Raw genomic sequence first — 17,529 nt, 5'->3', positions numbered from 1 at the left:
GAAATCCTTCACGGAAGAAGGATATGGGTTTTAGAACCTCCAGTCAAGAAAGGTCACAGGTATGTGCTAGTGGGTCCCTGTTCTTCAGCCAAATAAAGGTGGTTTCTTTGTTCCTAAAACTCCAGAATGCATAATGTCTCATGAGACACTGAGAAGGAATGAAGGAAGAGATGCTGGGGATTGAGAGCGCCCTTCTTCTTTCTACTCACCACTCATTCAATATATAATCCCATACTATGATTCACCTTACGTAGGCTTCACAGGGCCTTGGCCGGTCTTGTGGCTATCCATTTGAGGAGGGCATCCACCAGGAAGGAAGGCATGTAACTCAGGGGGATGAAGAAGAATTTAGCATCCCAGCCAGCTGAGTATCGTGTGCGAGGGTGACAGGAGATCAGGGCATGCTCCATGCAGTCTGTCACCAACGTCAGATCCTCACACAACAGCGGCAGTGTCTTCTGTAAAAACTCATACCCTATGCAGGAAGAAAGATCACTTAAATATATTTCTTATTCCCATTTTTTTCCCTTTTTTTTGGATACACCCGGTGATGCAAAGGGGTTATTCCTGGCTCTGCATCCAGGAATTATACTGGTGGTGCTCAGGGGACCATGTGGGATGCTGGGAATTGAACCTGGGCTGGTCGAATGCAAGGCAAACAACCTACTTGCTGCGCTATCCCTCCAGCCCCTCCAAGTTTTAAGTTTCTGATTCATCCACTGAAAATTGTTAATACTTGCTTTTCCCTCCCAAAATTCTGCTACACATCACTTACTTGGATTTCCTCTGAAATTCCCAAATCTAATCCAAGAATATTCACCAGATGCTGATACTCTCATTGAAATTCAGGAAATATTTTATTGCATGGCCTGGAAGTGCCAACGAACATCACAAATCTATTTCCTAAAGTCAGCTACTCACACAACAGTTGCCAAGAATTCAAGAGAATCCTCTTGTATCAGGCTCCAGTTTTTCCAAAGAGTAAATTCTAATGAGAGAGTGGTTTAAGACTAACAAGCCTGGATTCATGCCTTGCCTACTTCATAACCACGTGGTCATGAAGATGAATGTAAAAGTCCCCAGCTGTTGGTGTATCTGACTTAGACAAGGACCTATGCTGACATTCATAAAGGACCCTGCCTTCTAGACAATGATTTGCTTTTCTGCCCACAGTCCAAAATTCACTCACTGGATGCCAGGTATTTGTCCCCATAAATGTCCTTGACCTCTGGACTGCATTGATCCCATGCATTCTGGAGAGACTTAGTAATGGCCTCAGGTTTGGTTGCATTAGTCTTGAAGGAACCAGGCTCAATGACAGCCACTTTCATCCCAAAGAATGAGACTTCTCTCCTAAAAACACACCAGAGAAGAATAAGGTTTGGTGCTTTGGGTGACAGAAAAACATAAAACACAAATTAACATAAGCCACCTAACCTCTGTATATACCAGCACAGAGGTGGTATATACTCAAAAGTGTGGAAAGTCAAAGTTCACATTGGGACATGTGGGGAGAATGGCAGGGTTGATGATGTAGTCTCTACACAAGGATTAACACATTTCCCCAAATAGATCATGGATCAGAAGCATTATCAGTAGATTATTGTTCTCTGCATTAAATCACCATTTCATCATATCATCTGCTATTTCCACTCCTATCTGTACCATAAAAGACACCAGCAGGCTTTGCTGTCAATCACTCTAACCCTTGGTCTAGGCCGACCACATCTCTCACTCAGGCAGCTTCCTGACCTACAAGTCCAGTGCTAAAATTCTCAACTCAGAACTTCATCCAGGCCTGTCCGGATTGCAGCTGGCATTATGCCCCGGGAGGTGAATATACCACTTCCATAGCTGCTCCATTCTCAACTCTTACAGTGTAAGGCCAGGAAAGAAGCTGTCCTCTCTTCACTTTTAGTTTGCACTCATGGGATTATCCAGGAATATGCACCAAAGACAGTCAAAGGCTCTAAGCGCGCCCCACAGTCTCCTGGGTCTTAGTCATGAAACCAATGTCAGAGTTCCAGTTCAACATAAGACCTTTTATGTTGAGACCACCTCCAGGAAAGGATATATGAGATCAGAGTTTACAGGCCAGGGCTCCATCTGGATGTCAGAATGTAGAAAGGGACATCCCAAAGCAATGGCGCTGGGAACTCAGAGGGATCAAGAAGGAAGAGGCTGCAAGTGGGTGATGGAAGGACGCCCTGGGAAAGGCTCCCTGGAAGCACAGCCACGGTCTCCTCTGTCCTTACCTGAGGGAATCCGAGAAGGCCTCAATGCCATACTTGGAGATGCAGTAGCCACCGCCTAAGAGGGACAGACGCCCCCCGACACTGGAGATATTGACCACGCGGCCCCTGGCCTTCCTCAGCAGGGGCAGCAGGCTCAGGGTCACCTCGATCAGCCCCAGTAGGTTCACGTCCAGTATCTTCATGAAGTCCTGTTTGGTCAGCCACTCATTGGGAGCTAAGGGTACTGTGATGCCAGCGTTGTTCACCAGACCCCAGAGACCTGGACACAGGGGATGGAAGAACCACAGTGCGCTGTGCCTGGAGGGAGGCCACAGCTGGGGTCCCCAGATCCTCTTTGTGAGGGCAGGGAGAAATTGTACAGGGAGTGCAGAATACAGAAGGACCACGGCCAGACCTGGAGCTATGGCCCATTGTCTGCTGGAGGGCAGAGAAGGCCTGAGCCTTTGGCTCTCACACACCAAAGTTGTGGCTGTTCTTTAAAAATGTCCCCCTGAATTTCTACATGTCTAGACAGGCTCAGCAGTGGGTGTGCCACAACTATGAGTTTCAAAGAGGCAGCGAGATGGTGGGTGAGAAAGAAAGATAGGGAGGAGACAGAGAGAGAGAGAGAGAGGAAGAGAGAGAGAGAAATAGAGACAGTGACAGAGAGACAGGGACTGAACAGAGACAGAGACAGAGAGAGAAACACAGAGAGAAACAGAGATAGACAGAGAAACACAGAGTGTGTGTGTGTGAGAGAGAGTGGACACCAGGTGAGTTTGTAATAATTCATGAGAAAGTCAGTGCATAGAACACATGTGGCACCAGTGAGTTCGAGAGGGCCTTAGCACCATACTGAAAGATGCTGAAGATGCGGATGCAAACTACCAATGATTGTTCCAATAAGTGGAAAAACTGATTTCCAAATAATTTTTCCATTGGTTCAAAATTTCTATGATATCAGATGACAGTAAGTGGCATTCTGACCAGTAGGATATTGGGTCATAAGTAACAACAAAGAAAATACTGAGAGGTTGTAGCCCAGATTGACTCTTGACCCCAGCTCCATGACCCTGAAAGCTGCCCAATGAAACCCCAACACTCTCATCAAGAAAAGAGATTTCCTGTTGAGGATTTAAGCACAGACAGGAAGGCTGTCGTGTCTCATCGGCCAAATTCTTCCCAGAGTCCAGGGATCGGGTCAATGCATGGAGCAGAGGTTCAGGCTGGGGAGTCGGTGAGTGAGCAAAGCTCATAGGCTCAAGTGCTGAAAGCCCCTGGGATTCTGCCGGGGAGCACAGTCTGTGAGTCCCCTTCAGACACTGACCCAGCAGTGCATGGTACCTGTGTCTCCCGTGTGCTCCTTCACCCACTGGGTGGCCGCAGCGATGCTCTCTGACTTGGTGACATCCAGGATCACCGTGTCCAGCCTGTCGGAAGTCTTGGCCTTCAGAGACTCGGCCCCCGTCTCGGTCAGACACGCAGCCAGCACCCTAAAGCCCAGCAGGTCCAGCTGCCTGGCCAACTGGTTTCCGAAGCCCGAGTCACAGCCCGTGATGAAGACGTACTTGTCCCGCAGCTGGCTCACCACCTGCCTCTCCCGGTACCAGCGCACAAGGTGGTACAGAGCCACCAGGGCCCCCAGGTACAGCCACATGGCCTGCAGAAAGAGACAGACAGACCCAGGAAGGACTAACGACAGGCCTGTGTGCAGACAAATGACGATGGCCATGCGGATGTGTGTCTGTAGCCCAGCCTCCAGGATCTGCTCCCAGTTTCTGTTCCCCTGCGCTCCAGTTGAGTCTGCCTCCCCCTCCCTCTGTACTCTGTCTCAGGCTTACTATTTCTGTTTATGACCTCTTTTTCAAAAAAAAAGTTTTACACAACGCTAGGGTCTGTTGGTCTATAACTCAGGTGTACAAACCAACCATTTATGCTAATCAATCATAAAGAAATTTATTTTAAAAAATTATCATCATCCCACTGATTGTCAAATTTCTTGAGTGGTCTCAGTAACGTGTCCATTCATCCAAGCCCTGAGATTTTAGAAGCCTCTCTCTACTCGTCCTTCCAGCTATTCCATATTGGAGGCTCTTTCAGGGCCAGGGGAATGAGACCCAGCTTGTTACTGGTTTTGGCATATTAATACACCATGGGGACCTTGCTCTCCCATGTGGGCACGAAACTCCCAGTAGTTTGCCAGGTTCTCCTGGCAAGAGAGAGAAATAGGCTGTAAGATATCACATGGCCACAAAGCAGCTGCGCACTTCCTGGAGCTTGCATTTAAAACAATAATGTTAAAGATTACGTGACCCCTTGTGAGGTGCGACCTATAGTTTGAGAGGAAAGTCTCTGTGCTACTTTGCCCAGTTCTAATTGATGCTGTCCGATTCCCAAGGACTCTGTACCTGTTTCCCCGACGCTCTGTGATCCCGCTGCCCCTTCTCTATCTTTCTATCTAACGCCCCCACCCCCAGAAATGTATACATATCTGAACCTATGCCCAAAACTCAGGATTTGGCACAGTCTTATTCAATGCTCTTCTCATCAGTTCTGGGCTCCCTGAAATCATGAATAAATTGAAGTATGAGATTTGTGACCCTAAAAAAGTCTCCCCCTGTACTTGGCCTTCCCATCTGACTCACACCAAACACCCTTGAGACGCCCGGTTTCTGTCAGCAATGAGGAGGCAAGGAATGGGGAGTTTTTTGGCAAATGGGGACTGAGGACAGCAGAGCGTGTTGACGTCAGAGTAGGAGCTGGAGGGAATAAGGAGCCGTGGGGTGCAGGCAGTAGGGAAGCTTCTCTGAGGGGCAGAGTGGCTGAGGGACACACACAGAGTGAACTCAAGGCCAATGTCCCTGAGCTGCCCTGTCTCAAGCTTTGCCACCCCACGTAGTGCTGCTGCCCCTCTCTGCCCGGGCCACCTACAGAAGCCCAAGTCATATCCCAGAGCACGCAGACACTGACACTGTCTGAATAGCTGCCGTGAGTAGAAATGGGGTTTCAGAACCTCACCCGAACAGGGATGGCCTCAGCCCAAGGGAAGGGAGTTAAGTGTGTGTCAGATCTCATAGGGATGCCAGAAGAGGTTTCATTCAAGGGGTGTGGCAGGATGTATAGGTCTGAACCAGGAACCTTTTCCTGCTCCAGGTGTCCCCTCTCTGCCCTACTATCTCTGCTCTCTGGAACCATGGAGGAAGCAGGGGGACAGGTCCCCACACAGCTGTCAACGCCCGCAGACCTTTGAGCACAAATAAAGGGGGTGCAGGGTTATGTCCACTTTTTCTGCTGGCTCCGCTGCAGGCCTGGGAGTTTGAGTGCAAAGGACGGGGGTTTCCCTCTGCTTCCCGGAAGCCACTCTCTCCTGTAGCCTGGGGACCCAGGACCCTCCTCCCAGTCCTGGCCCAGCGGAGGGAGGCTGAGGGAAGCAGGAGGCCTGGGTCGTCCTGGTCTCAGGACACAGGCCAACCCTAGAGGGACTGGGCCTTCCTCCGGGGGTCTGGGAAGGAGCTGCAGAGACTGTCTCAGATAACAATTCATAACGCATAAATGGCCAGGAGCCAACGGGGGAGGCATCTCCCACTCCCAGGCCAGAGCGTCACTCTGACTCCCGCAGTTGGAGAACTGTGGTTGTGGTTGTGGGTGTCGGGGGTCCAGAGTCCGTTGCCAGCTCAGAAGCTGACAGGTGCTCAGTGGAGAGGAGGAGGGGGAAAAGGAGCCGAGATGGACCCTGACTCACCTGGGATCTGCCAGGGTCTCAGGTAGGTGCCAGAAGTCGAGTGTTGTCCTCTGAAGCTCTGTGGAACCCTAAGTGACTCTGGCCTTGCACCCCTGGGGGAGGGTGATCCTCTTATCTGCTAAAGTATCAGGTGATCCTCTTGTTTGCTAAAGCTGAGCCCACTGCTTCCTGCTGATTCGCTGCTGTAACAGTCCTAGAGGCACAGCTAAGATTGTCCCTGACCCAGACCATTATTTCCCTTTTTCACCTAGCAAGGTCTTCTGAAGGAAAACAGCTGTGCAGTAGCAAAAAAATCACTTGAATTGGACATACAGGAGAAGTCACACCTGTTCTTTAATTCCACTATATTCTCTTGCTCACTCAACCCTAACTTTATTTTTATTGATTGAATGAAGTTCAGTGATTTGTAGCATGGCTTGTTTATTTTTATTGATTGAAGTTCAGTGATTTATAATAGGCTAATTATGGTTTCTCGTGTCCATAATTATAGCACCACGCTCATTACCAGTGTACCCACTACCCTACCCTAAGGACCCTGACCCTTTTATTTATTTATTTTTAAATTTTTTATTAGTGAATCACCATGAGATAAGAAAAAAAAGTTGTAGGCTTACAAATGTTCATGCTTGCGTTTCATTCATACAATGATCGAGTATCCATCCCTCCACCAGTGCCCATTTTCCACCCCCAATGGTCCCAGTATCCCTCCCACCATCCCCAACCTGATCCTTCCACCGCACCCCGCCTCTGTGGCATGGCATTCCCTTTTGCTCTCTCTCTCTCTCATTTTGGGTGTTGTGGTTTGCTATAGAGGTATTAAGTAGGCATCATGTTCAGTTTACAGTCTATTTTCAGCCCATATCTCCCATCCATAGCGGACGCACCTAGCACCCTTTGCTTGGTGGATCCTGACCCTTTAAACCTTTATCCCCCATCTACTCAACGGTGTGTTTGTGTTGACTTTGGCCCCATTGTAGTTTCCTTGTTGTGGATCTTTAAGCCCCACATATGAGAGATTATTCTGTGTCTATTTCTTGTCTCACTCTAGCATCCATTAGATGCATCCATTAAAGATGCACAGTATTCAATTGTGTATATACACCAAAACTTTTCTGTGGGGGGAGGGGCATCACACCTGGCAGTGCTCAAGAGTTGCTCCTGGCTCTGCACTCAGGGATCACTCCTGGCGGGTGCTGGAACTCACGCCAGGTTTTCCTCATGCAGAGCAAGCCCCTGACCCTCTAGACTCTGTCTCCGGCCCCAACACCATAGACTCTCGATTCATTCTCAAACCCTAACTTAAAAGCCCTGACCAATTCACAGCTACCGTCTCAAAATCAGTATGTGTTCTTTCCCATTCAGGAAGCAAAAATCCTCACTTGATATTTTGTTTTAACTTTAAAATAGAGGGGTAGGATTGATAGTAGAGAAAGTATGGCTTTTACCTTGCTTGTGGCCAACCCTGCTTTGATCCGGCATCCCATCGTTTTTCCCCAAGCAATGCCAGGAGTGATTTCTGAGTACACAGCCATTTCTGAGCATTACTGGGCGTGACTCCAAAACAAACCAACCAACCAACAAACAAACAAATTTGAAAGAGAGCTCTTTCCTCTCTCCTGTTGGTCCAGCCTCACTGTCTGTTCAGCAGGTTTCCCTGCATCACCATGCCCGAACCCCCCTGCTGCCCCTGGAAGACCCTGTCCACACCCAAAGCCATGTTGCTGCTCCATGCCTGCATTCCTGTTCTGCTCCCCTCTCTCCACACACTAGTTTGTGAACCCACTGGGTCTCACTCTACATCTTCCTTCCGGTCATATCCCCGGCCAATAGGACTTGTGTCCTATCACCACCTGTGCCTGTCCTGCTGAAAGTTCCTCCCAATCCAGTAGCACTGACCAGAACGCAGTAGAGACATAAACAAAAGCCTGATATGGTAAGTAAGCAGCACACTGGGTCCCTGCTCAAACTACGCGAAATTCAACCTTCCATATGTAGCATCCACAGAGCATTAAGAATAATGAAAATAACAGTGGCTTTTGCAGTTGGGGACCAAAGTCCTAGTAAGTCCTCCAATTCACCAAAGTTCTCAGCAGTGTCTCCGAAGGACCTCAGAAAAACAGTCTATTTGATGGTGACTGAAATTAAGAAAGGACCAGAAGAGAAATTCTTCAGCTCAAACAAAAAAGTGATGAAAATATTAAAGTAATCATTCGAATAGAATTAAAGCTAGGACTGCAGGTAGGACTCTTCTCTTGTACCAGGTTTAACAGGGTCCCAGAGCACCACCAGAAGTAATCTATGAGTATTTCTGGGTATGACCCAAAAATACGGGAAAAAAAGTCTACAAATTGAAAAACAAACCCTTCATTTCACTCCATTAAAGAACCTTGCCAGGGCCATTTTCCTAAGATGAGACTTTCAAAAATATTTGCCCTGTAGTTACCAGAATGATAAATTGATTCAGGTCTGTTTAAAGACCAAAAAAGGGTACAAGGTGCCAGTATGATTTGCTGCTCATAAGTCTCCATTCTTCATTCTTGGAATATGCCCTAGGTTTTTATATACGCATACATGTACATAAATATAAAATATGTACATTTGATATCTATGTTATTTATGATATATTTATATATTATATATAACACACAAATGCTCCATATGTGTGTGCATATACATATATATGTATGTATGTTTGTTGTTGGGTTGGAGTGATAACACAGTGGGTAGGGCTTTTGCCTTGCACTCGGCCGAACTGGGTTCGATTTCTCCGTCCCTCTCGAAGAGCCCAGCAAGCTACCTAGAGTATCCCGCCCGCATGGCAGAGTCTGGCAAGTTTCCAGTATTCAATATGCCAAAAACAGCAACAAGTTTCACAATGGAGACGTTACTGGTGCCCGCTCAAGCAAATTGATGAACAAAGGGATGACAGTGCTACAGTGCAGACTTAAAGAAGCTAAGTAGTAGAGAGCATAGCATTAGAATACTGGAAGCTGGATACTGACTCATGTGCTTCAGTCAAAACAGAACATCGACAAAAGAAAAGAAAAAGTAATATAAATGAGAATTAAAAGTATATAAAAAATAGACGGCTATTTGTAAGAAATGGAGGAGGAAATATGGTTTAAGAAGCGAAAAAGATGAAAAAATGTGGAGAAAGATCCTGCGAAGGAAGATGTGGAAAAGGTTAAAAAGAGGCCGCCCTCCAGCTGAGAAACTAGAGCCAAATCCAAGTAAACTGACAAAGCAGATGAACGCCATCATTGATACTGTGATAAACTACAAGGACAGTTTGTGGCGACAGCTCAGTGAAGTCTTCATTCAGTTACCTTCAAGGAAAGAATTATCAGAATATTATGGATTAATCAGGAAGCCAGTGGGTTTCAAAAAAATAAAGGAAAGAATTCATAATCACAAGTATGCTTAGGTGACCTGGAGAAAGATGTCATGCTCCTCTGTCACAATGCCCAGACATTCAACTTGGAGGGATCCCAGATCTATGAAGACTCCATTGTCCTGCAGTCGGTGTTTAAGAGTCACTGTCACTGTACTGTCATCCCATTGCTCATCAATTTACTCGAGTGGGCACCAGTAACGCCTCCACTTTTTTTTGAGACTTGTTGTTACTGTTTTTGGCATATCAAATATGCCATGGATAGCTTGTCAGGCTCTGCCATGCTGGCGAGGTACTCTCACTTGCCAGGTTCTCCGAGAGGGGCCGAGGAATCGAACCTGGGTCGGCCGCATGCAAGGCAAATGCCCTACCTCTGTGCTATGCTCGGCAAAAATTGCCACAGAAGAAGAGAGTGAGGATGAAACCACTGAGGAGGAGGAAGAAGAAGATGAAGAGGAGTCAAAGTCTGAGGCAAAATCTGTTAAGGTTAAAATCGAGCTCAATAAAAAAGAGGAGAAAGGTCGGGATCAAGGAAAAGGTAAGAAAAGGCCAAATCGAAGAAAAGCCAAACTTGTAGTGAGCGATTTTGACAGTGATGAACAGCAGGATGAAAATGAACAGTCTGAAGAAAGTGGGACTGGTGATGAGTGATCAGTATGAACCTGTTTTCCTTGGTAGAACTGAACTCCTTCCTCCCCTTTCTCATTTTAACCCAGTAAGTTCATTTGTCATAGAAACGCTGGGTTGTTTCTTATATCATCATCATCATCATCATCATCATCATCATCATCTATAAACTAGCTTTACAATGCACTGTAGCACTGTCGTCCCATTGTTCATCGATTTGCTCGAGCGGGCACCAGTAACATCTCCATTGTGAGACTTGTTACTGTTTTTGGCATATCGAATACACCATAGGTAGCTTGCCAAGCTCTGCTGTGCAGGCAGGATACTCTTGGTAGCTTGCCGGGCTTTGGAGAGGGATGGAGGAATCAAACCCAGTAGACCGCGTGCAACACAAATGCCCTACCCACTGTGTTTTCTCTCCAGTCCAGCTTTAGATTAGTGCTGACAAACATGATATCATGGTGTAAACAAAATGCACACAAACATTTGTAACATATTGTGACCAAATCGGCCTCAAAGTTTCAAAGATTAAAGCAAAAAATTTTTTTAAAAAAGCTTTTGATGAAAATTATTGTGGGCGCATAGTATATTTCTATGAGTGGGTCTAATTTGGTAACAATTTGATGGTATCTGGTCTTATCACTTGTTCAAATGAGAAAATTTTTGTCTTTTTGTAGCACTGATAACCAGGAAAAGCTATTAAAAGCCACTAGTTATTTTATTTTTCATCAGGCAATTTTCAAGGTTCTTATTTGTTTGGTATTGGTTTTTTTCCACACTGTGGTACATATAAGCAACTTTAATAGGTGATAAATAAATGTAGAGTAGTTAGACTTCACCTGCATATACATTTTTCCGTTTTATGCTCTATGATCTGAAAAAAACTGCGTTTTGAATTGTATAAGATTTATGTATACTGTAAACATTGCTTACTTATTTTTTTGCTCTTGATTTGAAAAATCTTTTGTTGAAAATGCTATTAAATATTACAATCTATAGTGTATTGGATGGCTTCCTTTGTCGATCTGAACTCCTATGTTACCAATGTGTATCGTCTCCTTCTCCCCCAAAGTCTACTTAATATTTGCTTTCTTTTTTACAGTGTCTTTGGTTGCAAGTCATAAGCCTGAGACAAATAAAATTCCAGTAATTTCCAAAAACAAAAACAAAAGTATATGAGAAAATATAAAGTCTCTAGTAAAAAATAGCAAGAGGAACAATTTTAGAGTTGTAGAAGTTGTTGTGCAGAGGAAAAGAGAAAGAACGACTGATTGAAGAGAATAGCTTCGAACTTTGTAGAGTTGTTGTGCAGAGGAAAAAGAGAAAGAACGAAAGAACGACTGATTGAAGAGAATAGCTTCGAACTTTCCCAGTCACCGGGAAAGGGAGCTATGAGCACAGATTTAAGAGGCCCGAAAAGTACCAAAGAAATGAAACACAGCACCAGGAAGGTTTGCAATAAAAATGGCATGAGCCATAGAGAGAGAGATTACTTAAAGCAGTAAGTGAAAAAACAAAACCTCACAAAAGAGCCAACATAAAATTTATAACAGATTTCTCACACAAAACTCTATAGACAGAAGGGATTGGGACAATACATTGAAAGTTTTTGTTTTGCTTTGTTTTTCTTTTTTTTCTTTTTGGGTTATACCCAGCAATGCACAGGGGTTACTCCTAACTCATGCACTCAGGAATTACTCCTGGCAATTCTTGGAGAACCATATGGGATGCTGGTAATTGAACCTGCGTCGGCTGCATGCAAGGCAAACCCACTGTGCTATTGCTTTAGTCCCTACATTGAAAGTTTTAAGTAAAAAGAAAGAACTTCAACCTAGAACCCTTTACCCTGAAAGACTCCTCCTCAGGGGAAAGGAAGAAAATTTGAAATGCCCCGTAGAGACCAGGAGGGGAACTAGAAGCTGTTATGGAGTCACATCAACCCATCAACCTGGTCCCCACCACCAATGCTGGGTAGCAGGTGGTCTCCGTGGTAACCAGACATTCATTCTTTGTCTTTTGATGGGACAATTCAGTCCACTGAAATTTGGAGAAATTATTGATGTAATGAATTTTCTGCCCCTTCACCATGTGGATTTTTTTTTGGTTTGTTTTTTGGGTCACACCGGCGATGCAAAGGCGGTGCTTAGGGGACCATATGGGATGTTGGGAATTGAACCTGGGTCGGCCGGGCCTTGTGCAAGGCAAATGCCCCACCTGCTGTGTTATTGTTCCAGCCCCTCCATGTGAATTCTTGTTGTTAACATTTGGCATTTATTTTTTAAGTAGGACATTATTTTTGGTTTAGATGCAGCAAATGACTTCAGTTCATGTTTATGAATGATTTTATGTCTCTCAAATCTCACTGACAGTCTTTCAGCTTCTGGTGCCCTGATTCATGCCTATAGACTAGTGGCTAGAGGTCAAAGCCAGACTCAGGACAGCGGAAGAAGAGACAGACTAAAGAAAGGTTCCACCTACCATGCCACATCCAAAGTTGTATTGTTCCGCGCACTCTCTGCCACTGTATTTAGGTACCAGCCCGGATCGGGGCTCCTGCCCGGAGCCACAGCCGCTAATGCGGCCGTGAGTTATCCTCGCCCCTCCATATCCCACAAGAACCAGAAGTTACCCTCTTAGCCGGAACTTTTACCAGGTTAGCTTAACCAACAGAAACACATTAGCCAATATTTCATTAAACCCACCAAAATTAATATTGCATCATAAACAGAATAGTAACAGTGAGTGTGAAGGGCTGAGCCATATAGGTCACAATGGTAAAGCAACGCAGATTCCCACCAAGCTTACTTGTTGAAGAGGCTAGCCCAGAAGACCCCACGAAGTGCTACACAACCTCTCTGACAAGGAATTTAGAAAGGAGCTACTGAGGATGTTTAGGGAGCTAAAAGAAACAATGGAAAGCAATACCAATAAAATACAAGAAGATTTGAAGGTAGAGATGTGAAAAATACAAACGAAATGTCAGACATGAAAAACCTAGTAGGCAAATTAAAAACCTCACTGGACGGCCTTAGTAGCAGAGTAACAGCTGCTGAGGACAGAATTAGTGAGCTCGAAGATGAAGTCCAGAGACTCTCTAGAAAACAACAGAAAATGGGAAAGAGACTGACAATCCGGGAACAGATGACAAGGGAAGATCATGATGAAGCCAACAGGAGTAATATAAGAATTATTGGAGTCCCAGAGGGACAGGAAGAAAACCCTGATGAAGAAGAAACTGTCAAAGACATCATTGATATGCTGTTCCCAGAGCTGAAGAAAACATGTGACCACATTTAGGAGGCCTGAAGAGTACCAGTTAGAAGAAATCCAAATAAAAATACCCAAAGACACATCCTGATCAAAATGACCAAAACCTTAGATAGAGACAAAATCCTGAAAGCAGAAAGATCAAAGAAAGAAATTGCTTATAAAGGAGCATCCTTAAGATTCACAGCCAACTTGTCTGTTGAAACTCTCACGGCCCGAAAACAGTGGTGGGATATAGTGAAAAAACCCAATGAAATAAATGCCTGACTAAAAATACTTTACCAAGCTAGACTCTCATGCATAACAGAAGGAACAGCACACAGTTTCACAGATAAACAACAGCTCAGGAACTTCATAGACTCAAAACCATGGTTACAAGAACAACTGAATGGGCTACTTTAAGACAAGACAGGACCCTCAAATACACCAAACTTCAGCAGAAAAATGGGACAAAACCCCATAACAATAATCTCTCTCAATGTCAATGGGTTAAACGCACCAATTAAAAGACACAGAGTGGTAGGATGGATTAGAAAATTGAACGCAACATTCTGCTGCCTGCAAGAAACACATATCAACAGTCAGAGCAAACACAGGCTCAAAGTCAAAGGCTGGAAAACAATCCTACAGACAAACAAATCCCATAAAAAACCTGGGGTAGCCATTTTAGTATCAGACCACATTGATTTCAGACTGAAGAAGGTCACAAGAGAAGTGAAGGTCATTTCTTATTGATAAAGGGATCTGTACAACAGGAAGAACTAACAATACTAAATATATATGAACCTAATGAAGGACCAGCAAACTACTTAAAACAACTACCCATAGACATCGATAGCGACACAACTAGTGGGAGACTTCAACACTGCTTTATCACCTCTTGGTAGATCAACCAGATTCAAGCTTAGCAAGGACATACAGCATCTGAGGGAAGAAATGGAAGAAAGAGATTTAGTAGATATGTACAGGACACTTCATCCTCAAAAAGCTGAATATACATTCTTCTCAAGTGTGCATGGAATATTCTCCAAGATAGAATACATGCTGAGCCACAAAAAAATACCTCCATAAAATTAAGAAGATAGAGATTGTACCAACGATCTTCTCAGACCACGATGCGCTGGAATTAGAAATAAATCACACACACAAACAGAAAACAAAATCAAACAACTGGAAATTAAACAGCTCACTATTGGACTAGTGGCTTAGAAAGGAAATCAAAGAGGAAATCAAAAGATTCCTGGAAACGAATGACAATAAGGACACGAGTTACCAAAACCTGTGGGACACAGCAAAAGCCGTTCTCTAGTGTGTCTCTTCTTCAGCTCTCCTGAGTCTGGCTTTGACCTCTAGCCACGAGACTGTGGGCATGAATCAGGGCGCTAGAAGATGAAAGACTGTCGGTGAGATTGGAGAGACAGTAAAATCATTCTTAAACATGAACTGAAGTCAATTGCTGCATCTAAACCAACTCTGGAAAAAGTGATGTCCTACTTAAAAAATAAATGCCAAATGTTTATAACAAGAATCTACATGGAGAAGGGCCAGAACATTCATTGCATCAATAATTTCTCCAAATTTCAATCGACTGAATTCTCCCATCAAAAGGCACAGAATGTCTGGTCACCAAGGAGACCACCTGCTACCCAGCGTTGGTGATGGGAACCAGGTTGATGTGACTCCATAACAGCTTCTAGTTCCCCTCTGGTCCTTAAGAGGCATTGCAATTTTCTTCCTTTCCCCTGAGGAGGCATCTTTCAGGGTAAAGGATGCTAGGTTGAAGGTCTTTCTTTTTACTTACAACTTTCCATGTAGGGACTGGAGCAAGAGCACAATAGGTAGGGCATTTGCCTTGCATGCAGGCGATCCAGGTTGACTCCCAATATCCTATATGGTCCCCCGAGCACCGCCAGGAATAACCCTGAGCATCGCTGGGTGTAACTCAAAAAGAAAAAAAAACTTTCAATGTATCCTTCTATGTATAGATTTTTGCGTGAAAATCTGTTATAAATTTTATGTCAGCTCTTTGTACATGAGGTTTTGTTTTCTCCCTTCACGTTTTAAGTAATCCCTCTGTTTCATGCCATTTTTATTGCAAACCTTCCTGGTGCTGTGTTTCATTTCTTTTGTACCTTTTGGGGCTCTTAAATCTGTGCACGTAGCTCCCTCCGGTGACTGGGAAAGTTCGAAGCTATTCTCTTCAATCAGTCGCTCTTTCTCTTTTTCTTCCCCTACAGAATCCCTACAACTCTTCTGGTCCTTTCTCAACATCAGTCGCCCTCAAATAGACTGTTTTCCTGAGGTCCTTCGGAGACACTGCTGAGAGCTTTGGTAAATTGGAGGACTTACTAGGACTTCGGTCCCCAACTGCTAAAGCCACTGTTTTTTCATTATTCTTAGTGCTCTGTGGGTGCTACATATGGAAGGTTGAATTTTGCGTCATTTGGTCAGTGACCCAGTATGCTCAGAAGTGACTGTGTCCTCAGAAATCACTCCTGGCATTGCTCGGGGAAAAACGATGGGATGCCGGATCAAAGCAGGGTCCGCCACACGCAAGGTAAAAGCCTTACCTCTGTGCTATCACTCCTACTCCTCTATTTTAAAGTTAAAATATCAAGCGAGGCTTTTTGTTCCCTGAATGGGAAAGAATACATACTGATTTTGAGACGGTAGCTGTGAATTGGTCAGGGCTTTTAAGTTAGGGTTTGAGAATGAATCGAGAGTCTGTGGTGCTGGGGCCGGAGACAGAGTCTAGAGGGTCAGGGGCTTGCTCTGCAGAGGAAAACCTGGCGTGAGTACCAGCACCCGCCAGGAGTGATCCCTGAGTGTAGAGCCAGGAGCAACTCTTGAGCACTGCCAGGTGTGATGCCCCTCCCCCCACAGAAAAGTATTGGTGTATATACACAATTGAATACTGTGCATCTTTAATGGATGCATCTAATAGATGCTAGAGTGAGATCAGAAATAGATACAGAATAATCTCTCATATGTGGGACTTAAAGATCCACAACAAGGAATCTACAAAGGGGCCAAACAGGAGAACTGATCCAGACCATTGAGTAGATGGGGGAGAAAGGTTTAAAAGGGCTTCAGGGTCCTTAGGGGAGGGTAATGGGTACAATGGTGATGGGCGTGGGACTGTAATTATGAACATGAGACCCAAAATTAGCCTACTATAAATCACTGAACTTCAGTCAATAAAAATAAACAAGCCGGCCACTCTCCGCCAAGATGTGACCCCAGTGGCTGCATGCGTGGGGCCCCTTCGTTGCTGAACGCCCATGATCCCGGAGGCTAACTAACTGCTTTTGGCACCAGCGGCTTCTTGCAGAAATGCCTGTATACTGTGAACTAATCTATGGCTCCATGCCACCCCGGGAGGGGAAAGGTTTTTCTCTCTTGGCCTTTTCTTTCCATGTGGCAGTGTGGCAACCGCCATCTTATAAGGCCCACTAAACAGAGGTACGAGTTTGCAATGATGCAATTTCTGGCAGAAATTTCTCTGGACTTCGTTACTAAAATACCAGAAATCCAAAACCATATGGTCTTCATTCTCAGCAATGGAAAACAAAATATTAAATGCTGCCTTTTCGGCAGGTCTGATTTTGGGGGGAAATTTCCAAATAATAAGAGTGAGTTTTCTGTTGAAATAGTGACTGTAATCAAAGTAAAGAGAAAGTAAAGTGAATATCATCAGCCACAGAGCCGGGAGGTGGGGGTGTAATGGGAGGTATCCCGGGGTTCTTGGTGGTGGAACATGTGCACTGGTGAAGGAATGGGTGTTTGATTATTGTATGACTGAGACTTAAGCCAGAAAGCTTTGTAACTTTTCACATGGTGATTCAATAAAAAAAAATTTAATAAAATAAAATAATAAACAAGCCATTTTACAAATCAATAAGCTTCAATCAATCAATAAAAATAAAGTTAAGGTTGAGTGATAAAGAGAATATAATGAAATTAAAGAACAAATGTGAGAGTCGGGCCCGTGCTCGGCTCCGGCCGGCCGGGTTTTCGGCCCGGGCGCCCATGCCCCTGCAGAGCCGGTGGATGTGGAACAAGCGGGAACCAGAGACAGCTTTAGGAATTGGGGTTCCAGCAAGTGCCTGCACCCATGTATGGAGACTGTGAATTAAGCCTTTGCCCCACGCCGGCTAACGGAGGAAATATGTAATTTCTGGCAGAATTTTCCCAGGACTTTATACAGAAATCCAAAACCATTATAAACTTACCATTTATAATTGTCATCAATGTGAAAGGGTTCCATT

The 17,529-nt window shown here is 44.7% G+C and overlaps 1 protein-coding gene and 1 pseudogene across 1 annotated transcript; one reads left to right on the top strand and one right to left on the bottom strand.

Moving 5' to 3' along the window:
• Positions 1-254: 254 nt before the first annotated feature.
• On the bottom strand, positions 255-6,015 carry LOC101551884 (retinol dehydrogenase 7-like). Its single transcript, XM_004601623.2, has 5 exons — positions 5,977-6,015; positions 3,579-3,894; positions 2,256-2,514; positions 1,190-1,353; positions 255-475 (listed from the first exon to the last, which is right to left on the bottom strand). The coding sequence occupies exons 2-5, from the start codon at positions 3,889-3,891 to the stop codon at positions 258-260; spliced, it is 954 nt and encodes a 317-aa protein (XP_004601680.2). The 5' UTR covers positions 3,892-3,894; positions 5,977-6,015; the 3' UTR covers positions 255-257.
• Positions 6,016-9,069: 3,054 nt separating this feature from the next.
• Positions 9,070-10,018, top strand: LOC101552145 (probable global transcription activator SNF2L2; annotated as a pseudogene).
• The last annotated feature ends 7,511 nt before the right edge of the window (positions 10,019-17,529 follow it).

This window comes from Sorex araneus, chromosome 2 (assembly GCF_027595985.1).
Source record: "Sorex araneus isolate mSorAra2 chromosome 2, mSorAra2.pri, whole genome shotgun sequence".
NCBI lineage: Eukaryota > Metazoa > Chordata > Mammalia > Eulipotyphla > Soricidae > Sorex > Sorex araneus.
Note: the sequence above shows the minus strand (reverse complement) of the source record. Positions and strands in the feature narration are given on the sequence as shown.